This window comes from Camponotus floridanus, unplaced genomic scaffold (assembly GCF_003227725.1).
Source record: "Camponotus floridanus strain SB8 unplaced genomic scaffold, Cflo_v7.5 scaffold79, whole genome shotgun sequence".
Lineage (NCBI taxonomy): Eukaryota > Metazoa > Arthropoda > Insecta > Hymenoptera > Formicidae > Camponotus > Camponotus floridanus.
In genome coordinates this window covers 608,872-623,965 of record NW_020229848.1, presented here as the reverse complement: position 1 = coordinate 623,965, position 15,094 = coordinate 608,872, and the positions used below count along the sequence as shown (strand labels likewise).

The 15,094-nt window shown below is 35.6% G+C and overlaps 3 protein-coding genes across 3 annotated transcripts; all 3 read left to right on the top strand.

The window, feature by feature from the left end:
* Window positions 1-308: 308 nt before the first annotated feature.
* LOC105259034 (sodium-coupled monocarboxylate transporter 1) lies at window positions 309-5,485 on the top strand. The gene is made up of 8 exons (XM_011270718.3): window positions 309-634; window positions 742-1,087; window positions 2,071-2,225; window positions 2,305-2,445; window positions 2,616-2,724; window positions 2,817-3,038; window positions 3,105-3,604; window positions 5,334-5,485. Exons 1-8 carry the CDS (start codon window positions 408-410, stop codon window positions 5,410-5,412), a joined length of 1,779 nt encoding a protein of 592 aa, XP_011269020.1. The 5' UTR covers window positions 309-407; the 3' UTR covers window positions 5,413-5,485.
* On the top strand, window positions 5,439-7,509 carry LOC112639616. Its single transcript, XM_025414176.1, has one exon. It carries the CDS (start codon window positions 7,024-7,026, stop codon window positions 7,399-7,401), a length of 378 nt encoding a protein of 125 aa, XP_025269961.1. The 5' UTR covers window positions 5,439-7,023; the 3' UTR covers window positions 7,402-7,509.
* A 2,471-nt stretch (window positions 7,510-9,980) lies between these two features.
* Window positions 9,981-14,492, top strand: LOC105259043 (methanethiol oxidase). The gene is made up of 8 exons (XM_011270731.3): window positions 9,981-10,091; window positions 10,276-10,439; window positions 10,715-10,894; window positions 11,654-11,957; window positions 12,043-12,303; window positions 13,056-13,389; window positions 13,508-13,630; window positions 14,425-14,492. The coding sequence occupies exons 1-8, from the start codon at window positions 10,076-10,078 to the stop codon at window positions 14,465-14,467; spliced, it is 1,425 nt and encodes a 474-aa protein (XP_011269033.1). The 5' UTR covers window positions 9,981-10,075; the 3' UTR covers window positions 14,468-14,492.
* The last annotated feature ends 602 nt before the right edge of the window (window positions 14,493-15,094 follow it).

The following is a 15,094-nucleotide window of genomic DNA, read 5'->3' as shown; positions in this document are numbered from 1 at the left end:
TTCATTTTCCAACAGACATACTAGTTGAATCTACCAGAATTCTAATTAATGTAACCAGATTTTTTTCTCAGTGTGGCGTTATCTCTGAATACAACTCTCATCACATTTCCTTGACATTTTTCTTATTCACCATCAAGATATCGCTTCCTGTCATCAGATTCCACATACATTATCAGATCTATTGTAAATTATTCTCTCATGATAGGATTATACTATGTCATCGTATTGCAAGTCAGCAACCTTAGATTGCGTCCTATTCCTCAATTCTTACACCAGACTCCTACAGCAGATATTAAACAGTCAGATATAACAGGCATAACAGATGAGGAGAGCTTCAAACATCATATGTATCGCGGATCGCACTCTTCATCTTCAATTTTCATAAAGAAAGATTCATTTGAAGAACTATGGAGAATCCTTTCACGACCCCTGGTGTCCAGTTTAATCAAACAGAGAACTTGAATCATTTTGTGTTTGGATGGTTCGATTATGTATTCTTCAATCTATTGCTGCTCGTCAGCATCCTCATTGGCGTCTATTTTGGCTTCTTCAGCAAGCAAGATAGCACGACGGAATATCTTCTGGGCGGTAAACGCATGGGATTCTTCCCTGTCGCGATGAGCATCATCGCTAGGTAAGTGATTCTTCGATTGTATGAGAAATAATGATTAAAAAAATTCTTTAATTTTTCTCTTCTACTTTTTTGTACATACTTGATCACACTTGGACGTAACTGTTTAGCCACATTTCCGGAATTACCTTGCTGGGCATACCTGCGGAAGTCTTTCATCATGGGACTCAGTACGCCGCATGTATAATCACGGCAACTCTCACTGCCGTGATCACTTCGTACATTTTCCTGCCAGTGTTTTTCAAACTGCAGTTAACCAGTACCTTCGAGTACCTCGAAGTTAGGTTTGCCAGGCCGGTCAGAATCCTCTCTTCGGTGCTGTTCACTATTTCACTCTTCATGTACTTGCCCATTGTCATCTACGTACCCGCCATCGCCTTCGCACAAGTCACGAAACTCAGCGTTCACATGATAACGCCGGTAGTTTGCATCGTGTGCATCATTTATACCAGCATTGTAAGTAGAAACAAGTTTAGTATTCACATAATATAGGAAATACAAGAACATCAAGTTTGAAAGTGGAATAAAAATGTGAAGAACTTTGCAAAGAATTTTAGACAGTACAGAAGCTTGCTGCAACGTTGCTGCAATGTTACAATATTGCTCACTGCGTGTGTGCACAGTGTAATGTTGCAGCAATAATGCAGAGACATTATTTTGTAATATTACTTTGGCAATATTGCAGCAACGTTTTAACATAGCGAAAATGTATAACATGTGTTTCTTGCCGCTACGCGGTGACACCCAATTTAACTAACTCGTATTCGAATTCATCTAAGATGGATATAAGATCTATAAAGGATTAATGTAGTAATTATATTTCTTGTCTTGTGTCAGTTTAATTTCTGGCGATAAACTGACTTGATTTACTTAATATTCTGAATCCTAATGAGGGAGCTAGATTATTAAACAAATAATTTGTTTAATAATCTGGATCTTTCATTGGGTTTCAGAATATTAAACAGATTTTTCTTAATTGAATGGGTAAATAGGAAATAATTTATTTATTGCACGTGTTAAAATATTCTGGTGTCGAATGTATGTAAAATAATTGTATGTAATATTATTGAGATAAATATTTAAGAAACATCTAATAAAAATACTAATAGATGTTTTTTTAAAGGCATTCTTTCCTATCTTTCTTAAACATTTTTTTATATTTTCAAAGTTTATTTATTAAATTTAAAATGGTGTTTGCATTTGTAGCAAAACGCGTTTTAATATTACAAATACATTGCACCGTAACATTGCTGCAATATTGCATTGCAATATTTCTACAAGCGGACATTTTACCGTTGCTGCAATATTGCAGCAACGTTGCAGCAACATTTTGCAACCTTTCTGCAATGTTGTAATCTTGCAAAGAAATATTTCTGCAATATTTCTGTGCCGTATGGGAATTATCTTAAATATGCAATTCTTCTTGCTATTATGTACAGGGTGGTTTGAAAGCAGTAGTATGGACGGACACTATACAGTTTTCCGTGACTGTCGGAGGTCTTGTGACGATTCTCGTGCTGGGAGTACTGTCTGTCGGTAGCATTGAAGAAGTGTGGAGAATTTCCGGCGAAGGCGGTCGTCTTATTTTCTTCAAGTAAGAGAGCAAAAGAGCACAAATATAAATTGTCTCTTTCATTTTATTGTATATTATATGATGGACATTTTTATCATAGTATGGATCCCAGCCTATTATCGAGGAACACTTTCTGGGGCACGACTGTGGGTATGACAGCAACGTGGCTCGGGCATCTCGCTATTCATCCAGGTGCGGTGCAACGGTTTCTATCTGTGCCCAGAGAAATCGACGCCAAACAGTAAGCTCTTCACTATAAGCGACCTATAACTTGCGCTAAAACTCCATCAATTGACTTCATATCTACCATATTCTGCTATCTCGTTGCAAATTATAGGATCTAAACAGCAAGATGCCATGAAAATTCAGGAATAATGATATTAATCGTATGTTTCTTGCTTTATTGCATAGTGGCATCGTGATTACTGCCATAGGAATGATCATAGTCAAACTGATTAGCGTGTTCACTGGATTAATTATGTTTGCCAAATATCACGACTGCGATCCTTTTCTGACCAAGGTACAAAATAATATTCTTAATAATAATCTTAAATTTATTCTAATGTTTAAAGAGAAAAGAAGGTAACTGAAAAACTTTAATTTTCTTTACAGGCAATAAGCCGCACTGATCAAACTTTACCGTATTACGTTATGGACGTCGCTGGACACTTACCAGGACTTCCAGGATTATTTCTAGCTGGTCTGGTCAGCGCTGCGCTTGCAACTATGAGCGCCGGTTTGAACACCGTCTCCGGTACCATTTATGAAGATTTTATAAGTCCGTGGGTTCCGGAGAGATCTAGGAAGGAAGCTACGGCTGCTAATATTATGAAGGTAAGCAATGCATCTTACGTTCTTTCGATAATTTAAACTTCAATAATTGTTTAATTGATTTTTCAGGCCATCGTTTTGATAACTGGCGCAATTTCGGTTGGCCTGGTATTCTTGGTCGAGAGATTGGGCCCGGTCTTTCAGCTAGCTTTGAGTATGCGTGGCGTGACTGATGGACCTTTACTGGGTCTCTTCGTACTAGGAATGTTGGTACCTTGGGCAAACACGAAAGGCGTGCTATTCGGTAGTGGTGTCGGTTTAATTAGCATGTTTTGGTTAGTGGGAGGTGCTCATTGGTATACCATGCACGGCAAGATGAAGTTTGATTCGCTGCCCACGTCGATAGACGGTTGTCCATATCCTTTGAATGAGACTCTTACGACCGCGACACCCACACCTGTTTGGATAGAAGCTGCTGAAGAACCAATGGCGCTGTTTCAAATATCTTTTATGCATTATACCTTGATAGGATCGACGATTGTCGTTATCGCCGGAATTATTGGGAGCTACATATTCGGCGTGGATCTAGAGAGCGTGGATCCTGATCATATTACGCCGATCATGAAGAGGTAAAAAGTTTCAAGATTTATTAATTATTTTTATTTTATATTATGTAATTATTTTTATTTTTATTTTATGTAATTTTTGTAGGTTTTCTACTTCTTTCTCTCTCTCTCTTATTTTCACCTGTTCCATCAAGTTTAGTTACTACTAAAGATAAAACTTTCTATATTTTAGAAAGTATTATAAAGATAAATTTCACAAACGTCAAGTCTATTCAGATTCATTAATGAGAGAATTTATTTTATTATTCAACATTTATATGTATTATATTGGCGCTTTTTTTCTAAGTAATATATGTCTACACTGAGAAAAAAAACTGGTTGCATTAATTAGAATTCTAGTAGATTCAGTATGTCTGTTGGAAAATGGACGAACTAAAATTCTTGTAGGAATTACCAGATAAATCTGATTAATTTCTTCCTTAAATTTACCAAATTTTCTGGATAATAATTAATATATGATTAATTAATATATGATTAGTTTAATGATATTTATCACATGCTTTAATATTTTAAAATTTATTCAATTTAATTTATGGAATTCTTAATAGTATGTGTAATAATATACTTAATTTTAAAATATAAAGTCTTTTAAATTTATCAATGAAAATACTTTGAGGATATAAATTTTGCGATTATTTTTTAATTTCTAAATGCTAGCCTCTCACAAAATTTTTTTCCGTATCGTGATAAATTATTTTTCTAACAAATTTAAATTTAAAAAATTTGAATTTATCAATTCTGAATTTTTAATTCGCGCACTGAGAAAAAAACCTAATTGCATTAATTAGAATTCTGGTAGATTCAACCAGTATGTCTGTTGGAAAATGAACGAACCAGAATTCTTGTAGGAATTATCAGAAGAATCTGATTAATTTCTTCCTGTTAAATTTACCAAATTTTCTGGTTAATAATACTAAACTCACCGGCATCAAGTCGTCTAAAATTTTTTCCATCTAATCTCAAAAGTCTGTTTAATATTTTGAATTTCAACAAGATTATTGGATAAATTCAATCCAGATTATTGAATAAATTATTTTAAATTTAGTTTGTTAGAAATTAAACTAATAAACAGTGATGCATGAAGAGGATGCAGGTCAAACACACACAATCAGAGAGCTAGCGTCCTCTTTCTGGCACTACTGCTCGTAAGAGAAAAAAAATATATACTTTGGATTTAATATTAATACTAGTTCTTTATATACATTTCATGGCAAATATTGAATATGATTTAAGTTAAGAATGGCTCGCTGCCTAGTGGCAAGCAAAGAAATTAATGTAACAAGAAATTTTATAGATCCAACTAGAAAATACTAATCAAATATAGTAAAATAGTAAAATCTATTAAAATATAGTAAAATCTTATAGTAAAATTATAGTTACCTTATAGTAAAATCTATTAAACATTCTAGTTGTAAAAAATCGAGTCTTATCATGATAACTAGAAATTCTTGTTTGATTTAACCAAAATGCCTTCAATCATATACGTCTTGTTGATACAATCAAACGATTTTTCTTAGTAATTTTCTATAAACCGCTTTAAAATTTCATTGATAAAGAAATATCTTAGAGATGACTGAAACATACAAGCGACCATCAAGTGTTGCTCGTCGTCATTTCATTGTCAAAGATGCGGGAAAAATCCATAAATCATATATACTTGAGATAACGATAATCATTAGGGGCGTATAAAGTATTTCTGGGCTCGACATCACGATTGACATTTTTTTTGCAGATTTCTCCCTCCACGAAAATACGCAGAGGTCTCATTGAGAGACGTGCCACCGTTTGTTGCATCGGAAAAAACTAAGTGATCGCGTTCGCGATCGCTATAGTCGGTGACAAGTTGGGGAAAATCAAATCTAATTGATATCGTCGAGGACTGCACGATAGTCTCTTGAAATAGCTCGAGTCACCGACAACGTTTCCGAGTCATCTGACAGCCGGTGAAGGGGTGTCCTTATTGATTAATAGACGCATGCGCCAACTATTTTTGGTACATACATGTCGGATCGCAGTTGTTTTCGATCTCTCAGTACCGTTCCCATCGTCTGTTGCAAAGCATCGCTCGCGAAAGTGTCTTCTCTGATTCCTCCGATCAGACAAGCAGGATCGAGTGTCATGAGAAGAGTTCCTCCGGCAAGAATCATCATCATCCTGACTTGACGTTGGGTAAAATATGTCTGTTCGTTGCTAATTTTGTACTAGATTTTTTGATATTGCTCGACAATCCGAGCAAAGGATCTAAAAGATATCGGAGAAAGATAAATATAATTGAGTGTCAAGAAAGATAAAAGGGATCAATACACATCGATATATCGAGACATTCATTGACGTATCTGATGCGGGCCAGCGATTGAAGTCCTGACCCCGTGGACATCAGACGGAAAGTTACGTCCCTGAAGATGCTCATCGGGGTTGCTCGGGGACAACCGCAGGCTCTCGGGGATGAAACGACCGCGCCTACACGTGTCCTCGCGAGTGGCAGGTTTCCTCAGTCCGATCTCGCGGCAACAACGTTCAACAAGTACGAGAAGCGATGGCGTCCTCGCGGCGGTTCTTCGATCGCGGTATTTTTACGAGCGGATGACATTTCGATGACATGTGACACCTGCGAGTGATGGATCGTCAGCCGCCGAGAGCGTCAGCACGCGATCGACGTATCGAAGGTTTCGCTACGTGCCAAACTGAGGGTGGAACCTAAAACTTTGATCGCGTACATAAAGACCAATGACTCGGAACGAGAGAGTGAAATGTTCTTAGATCTATACTCGGTCTTTATATATGCTAATTAGAATATGTCAGAAACTAATCTAGCGATTCAGGAAAAGTCGATCATCTTCAAAGCGATCTGGAAGAGAGAGCAGTGGATCCACAAAGTCCCAATCTTTTCCCTGTGAAGATACAACTGCACCGAACGCCTTAGACAATTTCGCCAGAGTACCTGAAGGTTCGACGTGGTACATCATGGATAATCGTTTGCGAAAAATCGATGGAGTGCGATCTCGTCGATTTAGCCCAGAGGAGGAAGGATCCTGAGAGAAGTTGCCTGCTCCTCGGTTGTTATTTAATCGGTTGGCGAGCTGCGACGGAACGGGTGGCATGTCGAAATACAGCCGCGCCCCGTCTTTAATAATAGATAAAAAACGTAGGCGTCCGTGCCGGAAAAAGAACAGAAATCGAGAGCCTCAGGAGAGAGAGACGGATGCAGAAAAAGAGAGATCCTAACTTCTGGCTCGGCCGATGCTGAGGAGAAACGCACGTCACAGTATTTTCTCCGGCTGGTTATTATTTCTATCGGCCGTTGTTGATCGAATTTCGATTAACGTCGCGAGCAATTTGAATGGCGGAGAAGAGCAGGAGGACTGTCCGCCCCAGGTCGATACGATGAGAGTGCGAGAGGCGTATCTGCGTGTCCCCTGGAAATGACATTGCCGTCGATGCAGAGGAACCTGCTGGGACTGACGCTGCTGATCGTCATCGGCCTGACGGTTTTCCTACTCAGCAGGAAGCTTACGCTGGAGGCGCGGAAGCGGGACAGCTTGCTCCTCGATATGATCGCCAACATCAGCGGTAGCCTGGATCGACTCGACGGCGGTCTCAACGACATCGTCTCCCAGACGGGAACCGCACGAAATCGCTTGCGGCACCTGATCGTTCTTCATCGTGAGAACCTCCTGGTGTGCGCGTTGCTCGGCGAGAAACAAAGACACAGGCGGATGTCCGGCGAGGAGAAGACGACCAAAGTACGTCGCGTCGTCCAATCGTCTATAACCGGTTCGAAAGATTCTTATGGGACGTAAAGGCATATTAGATCGATGCGCACACCAGAAATTAAATCGCACTGAATTTACCCAGCAAACACAGAATATTGCAGCAACATTGCTGCAATGTTGTAATATTGCAGTAACGTTGTTACAATGTTGTAATATTGCAGCAACGTTGCTGCAATGTTGTAATATTGCAGCAACGTTGCTGCAATGTTGTAATATTGCGGCAATATTGCTGTAATATTCTGTGTTTGCTGGGTAATTGATTTTTTAATTCATGCGCGCTCATTTTTCCACTTTTGTAAAAATTTACATTAATTACAATCTCATTCGGCTATCAATTTATCACTGATTTAACTGATGAATTAATTCTCTCTCCTTCTTGCATCGATCTGATATGGATCTAGAGATGACAAATGAATTCTGTACTTGATAAGACAATCAGCTGTTTGTAAACGAATCGTATTTCCGCTACGAGAATGCACAGATATTCTAGGAGATAGTGGATTCCGTCTATTTTCTGAAATTAGAAGATACGTCGATAAGTCGATTACACGTTGTGTGGAAAACTAGATGTTCAAGGTGGGGGCCAATTAACGCAATTTCGCGATCACAAAGAATAATTGTCGCTTGAGATGCGGGGTATCAAAAGGCGATCGAATAGTTTTATCATATCTGTCACGTAAATAATAATTATATAAATATTGTTATTATAAATGCACACCTATAGAAAGACGAGAATTGTCCACGGGATCACCGAATGTAGAATTTCGATCGAGTTTGATTTGAATCAAGTGTACACGAATATTCCTACATGTTCCGTATAAATTTTCGTTGCAGGATGTTATAATTAGCATATTCTCACAAAAATAATTAGCATTAAATTAATTATACAATATATACATGTTAAATATTCGCCCTAGTTTGCTCAAATATACAGAGTGTTTCCTAATTTGCAGGAAATTTCGTCACGGTTTCTTATTCCTCTAGTGAAAATTATTCACAGAATTTCTTATAAAAATTTTCAGATTTTCTATAAAAATTCTAAAATTTGTTCAGAAAATTTGAGATTTTTTTTTGTATGAATTGGGACACACTTTTCAAAAATCTTTAAAAGAAGAATAAAGATATTTCATATTTTTTACAAATAATAATAATATAATATAAATTTTGTAGAATTGCTTATATATATAAATGTGTATGTGTTAAATATTTTGAGATATTTTAATGATTTCTATGATTTTTAAAATAATGTTGAAAAAATCTGAATAAATCTGATATATTTTTGAAAAAATTTTTCATAAATTTAAATTATAAAAATTAAATTTTTTTTTAAGAAATTATAAATTTTTTTTATTAGAGTCAATTTAAAAAAAATTCTTGAAAGACACTCGATAATATTGAAAAATCATTTTTGAGAAAAAATTGTTATCAAAATATTTTTCCTAGATCTGGGACTTATCTGTATTTATCGGGACGCTCTTAAAAAATCGATGCACAATAATAAATATATTTGAAAAATCATTTTTGAGAAAAAATTGTTATCAAAATATTTTTCCTAGATCTGGGATTTATCTGTATTTATCGGGACGCTCTTAAAAAATCGATGCACAATAATAAATATATTTAAGTTTGCGCGTTATCAAACAGACAACATGTCGAATGTGACGTGTCGAGAGCGCGCGCTCGTGAATCATACGTGTCATTTCGGACAACATATTTTTACTTGATGTGTGCACATCAAAGAAGTGTGCGATTTTCCCTCTTGCGGAGGGAAATCTTATGCATAATTATTTTTATAACTCACTTTGGAAAAAGATACGAAAATAAACCGTTTGTGTGTACTTTGTGTTTTTTCTTCATATTTACCTTGCAATCGTTGCACTTTGTGGATCATCAATTTATTAAGATTACGAAGCGAGTGAAAATTGTTTTCGATCCTTCTATATTTATCCGAGAGAGAATTAACTCTTTATAATTCATAGAATTAAATCAAGACTTGAAATTTTTTTGAATCGCCTGGATTAACTTTTTGTAATTTATGTATTTCAATCAACGTAATTTGGAGCGTAATTGTACGTGGTCGATTGAGAAACCAAAGCCGAAAATTATATACTCGAGTTAGAGATTTCTTCATCATCTGGATCATCAGCTTTGGAAAAAAATTACTTATAATATTTAAAAAACCTGAATAAATCTGATATATATTTTTTAGAATTTTTCACAAATTAAAATTATAAAAAATTCCTAAATTTTCCTAAAATTCCTAAGATTTTTTTTCAAGGTCAATTAAAAAAAAAATTTTTTTCTAAAGATACATGATAATAATTGAAAATTTCTTGTAGAAAAATCAAGAAAAACCTGTTGTTAAAATATTTCTCCTAATTGCCTCATAATTGATGCCTATTTTTAATATCTTTTCTTTCGATAATATATGTTATAAAGTTTTATTTTTCCTTTTGTTATTTCTTCCGATATATTATTATGGGTCGAATTTAACACGATGACCTCCAGCAATCACTGGCTTTATCAATCGATGAGGCGAATTCGTGCTCTTGTATCTCTTTTATCAGTCGAAACGCTAACAGTCGTTATAGTTATATAACGCATAGTGCAAACAACGCGCTTTCCCTCTCTCTTTCGAGCTGTATGATGGATTACGCAGTTACGTACAGTTCTCCTCAGTTGATCGTTACGTCTGAACAGAATGACAGGAGAGAAAGGTAAAAATGATCTCGTAAGAATTATACATTAATTGGTACACGATTTTGTCACGATTGTTGGGATAAATATAAAACATAATCCAGCGTTTTATACCTCAAAACAATCGAATTAACACTGGATCATGTTCTACGTTTGTAACGATCGCCGTTCGATTATTAATTGGAACCGTTATCATGACTTTAGCAAGTTGCCACTCTTGCGGACCGGGTTACAGCAGCCCGAAAGCAGCAATGCTCGAGGGTCCCCGTGAAAAACTCTTGTATGTGGTTGGAATTCACACCGATCCTGAAAAGGCCGATGTTCTTTGCACGGTTGACGTGGATCCTGATAGTCCCACGTACTGTCAGGTAAAAATATTTGAAAAACATAAAGGTTGAAACTAGAAGAAAATACTCATACAGCACAGAATATTGTTGTAACATTGCAGAAATATTACGGCAATATTACAATGTTGCTGCAATATTGTTGTAAAGCAATATTACAATGTTGCTGCAATATTGTTGTAACATTTCAGCAATATTACAATGTTGCTGCAACATTGTTGTAACATTGCAGCAATATTACAATGTTGCTGCAATGTTCTGTGCAGTATGGATAAATTCGAGAGGATTTTTTTCGCCAGATAATACACAAACTGAGGATGTTGGCGGTTGGCGACGAACTACATCACTCTGGCTGGAATATCTGCAGCAGCTGTCATGACTCGTCACGAAAACGCGATACCCTGGTGTTACCCTGTCTCATGTCAGACCGGGTCTATTTTATTGATACAAGCGACGAAAAAACGCCCAAGATTAAAAAGGTACCGTACGAATATACAGAGTGTCGCAGAAAAACTCATCCAGAAATCACGTAGATATAATATCCCATACAGCATAGAACATTGCAGCAATATTGCAATATTACAATATTGCTGCAATGTCGCAGCAATATTAGAATGTTGTTGCAATATTGCTGCAATGTACTGTGCTGTATAAGATGCGTCGCAATCCCAGCAAACACCAAGTAACAGTCATATGATTGTTAGTTATAATTTCCCACTCAACAATATAATTGTTATTTAACACATAACAGTTATATAACATGTAAGTTATATTGTTGAGTAGAAAAAATTATAACTAACAGTTATACAGGGTATCCCAGAATTGACCTTGATTATTTCATCACAGTTACTTTCAAGGTTAATTTTAAGATTGATAGAGGCACTTTAAAAAAAAACATTTGATAAACATTTCTTATTTTTTCATGTACAATTCGAATCTGTAATAAAAAATACCATGTTCTCCTAAAAAAATTCAACTTCCGATCCGGATGGCGTATTTCCGGTCGGAATCAAAGGTTGAAAATATATCATTTGATAGAGCGTACCCGATTTATTTACAAATTGTTCGCGATTTTTGATAAAAGCCATTTGTTTTCATTTTAAAAGGGATGAGTAGTTTGGGATACCCTGTATAATTGTTACTTGGTGTTTGCTGGGCATGTGACATGAAGATTTGATATCATAACGATATCAAAGTTGATGCATCTCTATCTCGCTAATACTATTTTTGTAAATAAGATTCTGGAACCGGAGGAGATGCACAAGTATGGAATATCCACGCCGCATACCTCGCATTGTTTGCCAACTGGCGAGATAGTGATCTCCACCATGGGGAACCTTGACGGTGACGGATTAGGCGAATTCTTCTGCATCGACGCGGAGACTTTGGAAACGAAAGACACGTGGACGAGAGGCCAGGATAAAGCGAACTTTGGGTATGATTTTTGGTATCAACCCTATCACGACACGCTCATCGCCTCCGAATGGGGTGCACCTAAATTTTTTAAAAAGGGATATTTTCCGGACAATGCTTCTGATCCCAGTAAGTTTTCATTCGCACGTAATTTTATGACGAGATTGTTTACTGGAAGAATCAATTTATCGAAATACCGCTTGTTGATCTACAGAGATCTATGGAAGAAGCTTGAACATTTACTCATGGAACGAGCGAAAGTTGAAGCAGACCATCAATCTGGGAGAAGATGGAATCGCGCCTCTCGAGATTAGATTTCTTCATGATCCTTTGGCAGCCGAAGGATTCGTGGGTTGTGCGGTATCATCGAATGTTTACCGATTTTATAAGGCAGAGAACAACTCGTGGAAGACCGAGAAGGTGATCCAAGTGTTGCCGAAGAAAGTCGAAGGATGGATCTTGCCTCTGATGCCAGGTATTACGAGAATTATTTTTTTTTTTAAACAAGAGTGTAGAACGTATCAGACAGAAAACTTCCCATACAGCACAGAAGCTTGCTGCAACGTTGCTGCAATGTTACAATATTGCTCACTGCAGTGTAATGTTGCAGCAATAATGCAGAGACATTATTTTGTAATATTACTTTGGCAATGTTGCAGCAACGTTTTAACATAGCGAAAATGTATAACATGTGTTTCTTTACTTGTCGCTACGCGGTGACACCCAATTTAACTAACTCGTATTCGAATTCATCTAAGATGGATATAGGGTCTATGAAGGATAAATGTAGTAATTATATTTCTTGTCTTGTGTCAGTTTAATTTCTGGCGATAAACTGACTTGATTTACTTAATATTCTGAATCCTAATGAGCGATCTAGATTATTAAACAAATAATTTGTTTAATAATCTGGATCCTTCATTGGGTTTCAGAATATTAAACAGATTTTTCTTAATTGAATGGGTAAATAGGAAATAATTCATTTATTGAACGTGTTAAAATATTCTGGTGTCGAATGTATGTAAAATAATTGTATGTAATATTATTGAGATAAATATTTAAGAAACATCTAATAAAAACAATCACATTGCAATTACATTGCAACCTTGCAAAGAAATATTTCTGCAATGTTGCTGCAATATTTCTGTGCCGTATGGGTTCAGTAACAACACTCTTCATCTATGCCTTTCTGTCCACGTTGATGAAGAGCCTTTCTTTGCCCTTCAGGTATGATCACCGACATCCTACTGAGTCTCGATGACAAGTATTTGTATCTGTCCAACTGGTTGCACGGTGATGTCAGGCAATACGACATCTCGGACACGAAAAATCCGAAATTGACTGGTCAGATCTTCTTGGGTGGATCGATTCTAAACGATTCGCAAGTACGTGTGATTGAAGACGAAGAGATGAATAGTCAGCCTGATCCGGTCTACGTAAAGGGACGAAGATTGTATGGTGCGCCACAAATGTTGCAGCTAAGCTTGGATGGACGTCGTTTGTACGTGACCACGTCGATCTTTAAACTATGGGACAAGCAGTTTTATCCCGACCACTTCAAGTAAGTACTTTTCCAATGTTTTTTCCTTCTTCTACGTTATTTCTCTCTTCTCTTTCCGTGGCATAAAATTTTCATATAATCTTCTCGTACGATGTAATAATATTCCGCTCATTTTTAGATATGGATCGACGATGGTGAAGCTTGATGTCGATGTCGAGAAGGGTGGTATGAAGCTCGATTCTCAATTCCTCATTGATTTTGGCGCCGATAAAAACGATATTCTGCTGGCGCACGAGATGAGGTAAAAGATATTTCATATTTTGATTATATATAAAATTTATATATAAAATTATATATAAAATTATATATAAATAATAAAGATATAAAACTCGAAATATAAAATTAACAAATTAGTTTCAATAGCAACACGAGTCGAGCGTCGATGTTATGACACATTTATTTATTTATTATACAATAAAAGGCATGAAACAAATAAAAATAAAAATAAAAAGAAGGAATAACGAACGTTTTGACCTTATTTTTGGGTCATCTTCAGCACAAATGTGATGTGGTAAAAATATAACAAAGGTGTTACATATCTGAATCGTTACATATCCTGTCTCATCGATTCATATATGTAACACCTTTGTTATATTTTTACCACACCATCATATTTGCGCTGAAGATGACCCAAAAATAGGGTTCAAACGTTCGCTATTCCTTCTTTTTATTTTTATTTGTTTCATGCCTTTTATTGTATCATAAATAAATAAATGTGTCATAACATCAACGCTTAACTCGTATTGTTATTGAAACTAATTTGTTAATTTCATATTTTAATGTTTATTGCGTCAGTAAAAGAGGACTTTTATTTTTGTTCTTCTGTTTCAAATCTGTAAAAAATAAAATAAATCAATGAAATCAACTTGTAACAAACTCATAATATTTCAAGTTTCTCATTTTCTTATCTAGATTTTATTTTTTTCAATTTTAATAAGGATACTTAATTTCGCAAATTAAATTTCTCTTTGATTCGTTTTCACTTTAAAGATTATTTTACTACAATTTTATATCGTGTTGCCAATTTTTGCGCAGATACCCTGGTGGAGATTGTACTTCTGACATATGGCTAGCATAAAAGCAGAACTTTTGACGATTGGCTTGAAAAAATGAAAATATAATATGGGTAATAGATATTAATATTTGAAAATATATATTTTAATATTTGCAGAAATACGTCAAATAATGCGGAGGCATATATTTTACCATGTTATTTTGTATCTCTATTAATCTTCTTTAATAAAAATTTTTCATCTAGAAAATTATTCGGTGAATGCCTTTCATTAGGAAAACTAAAGAAACACTTGAGATAAAAAAAAGAGGTAAATTAATAAAAAGTACTCACATCTGTTTCGATAGTGTTTCTCTTATTAGTTCCAGCATTGCATCAAGTAATATAGTAAAGGTTTCGTATTCTTTGTTATCACATAATAAATAATCAATTTTCCCTTTTCTTCGAATTTTTACACAAGTAAAATTCGTCCACGCTAAACTTCGTAGCCGTTCATTGTGTAAAGTTCGTCGAAAAGTTACAGATTAGAGAAAGAAAGTTTGAAAATCTCTTAGAGCTGCGCTAGTTGAAGTTTTGTCATGTTTTTATAAAATGTTGCGTTGGCCAATTTTATTTTTGTACGTGATTTTCTGTGTCGTTTGTATAGAATATTTTAAGAAAAATCTATCGTGCATTGAGTAGATGTGTTTCATA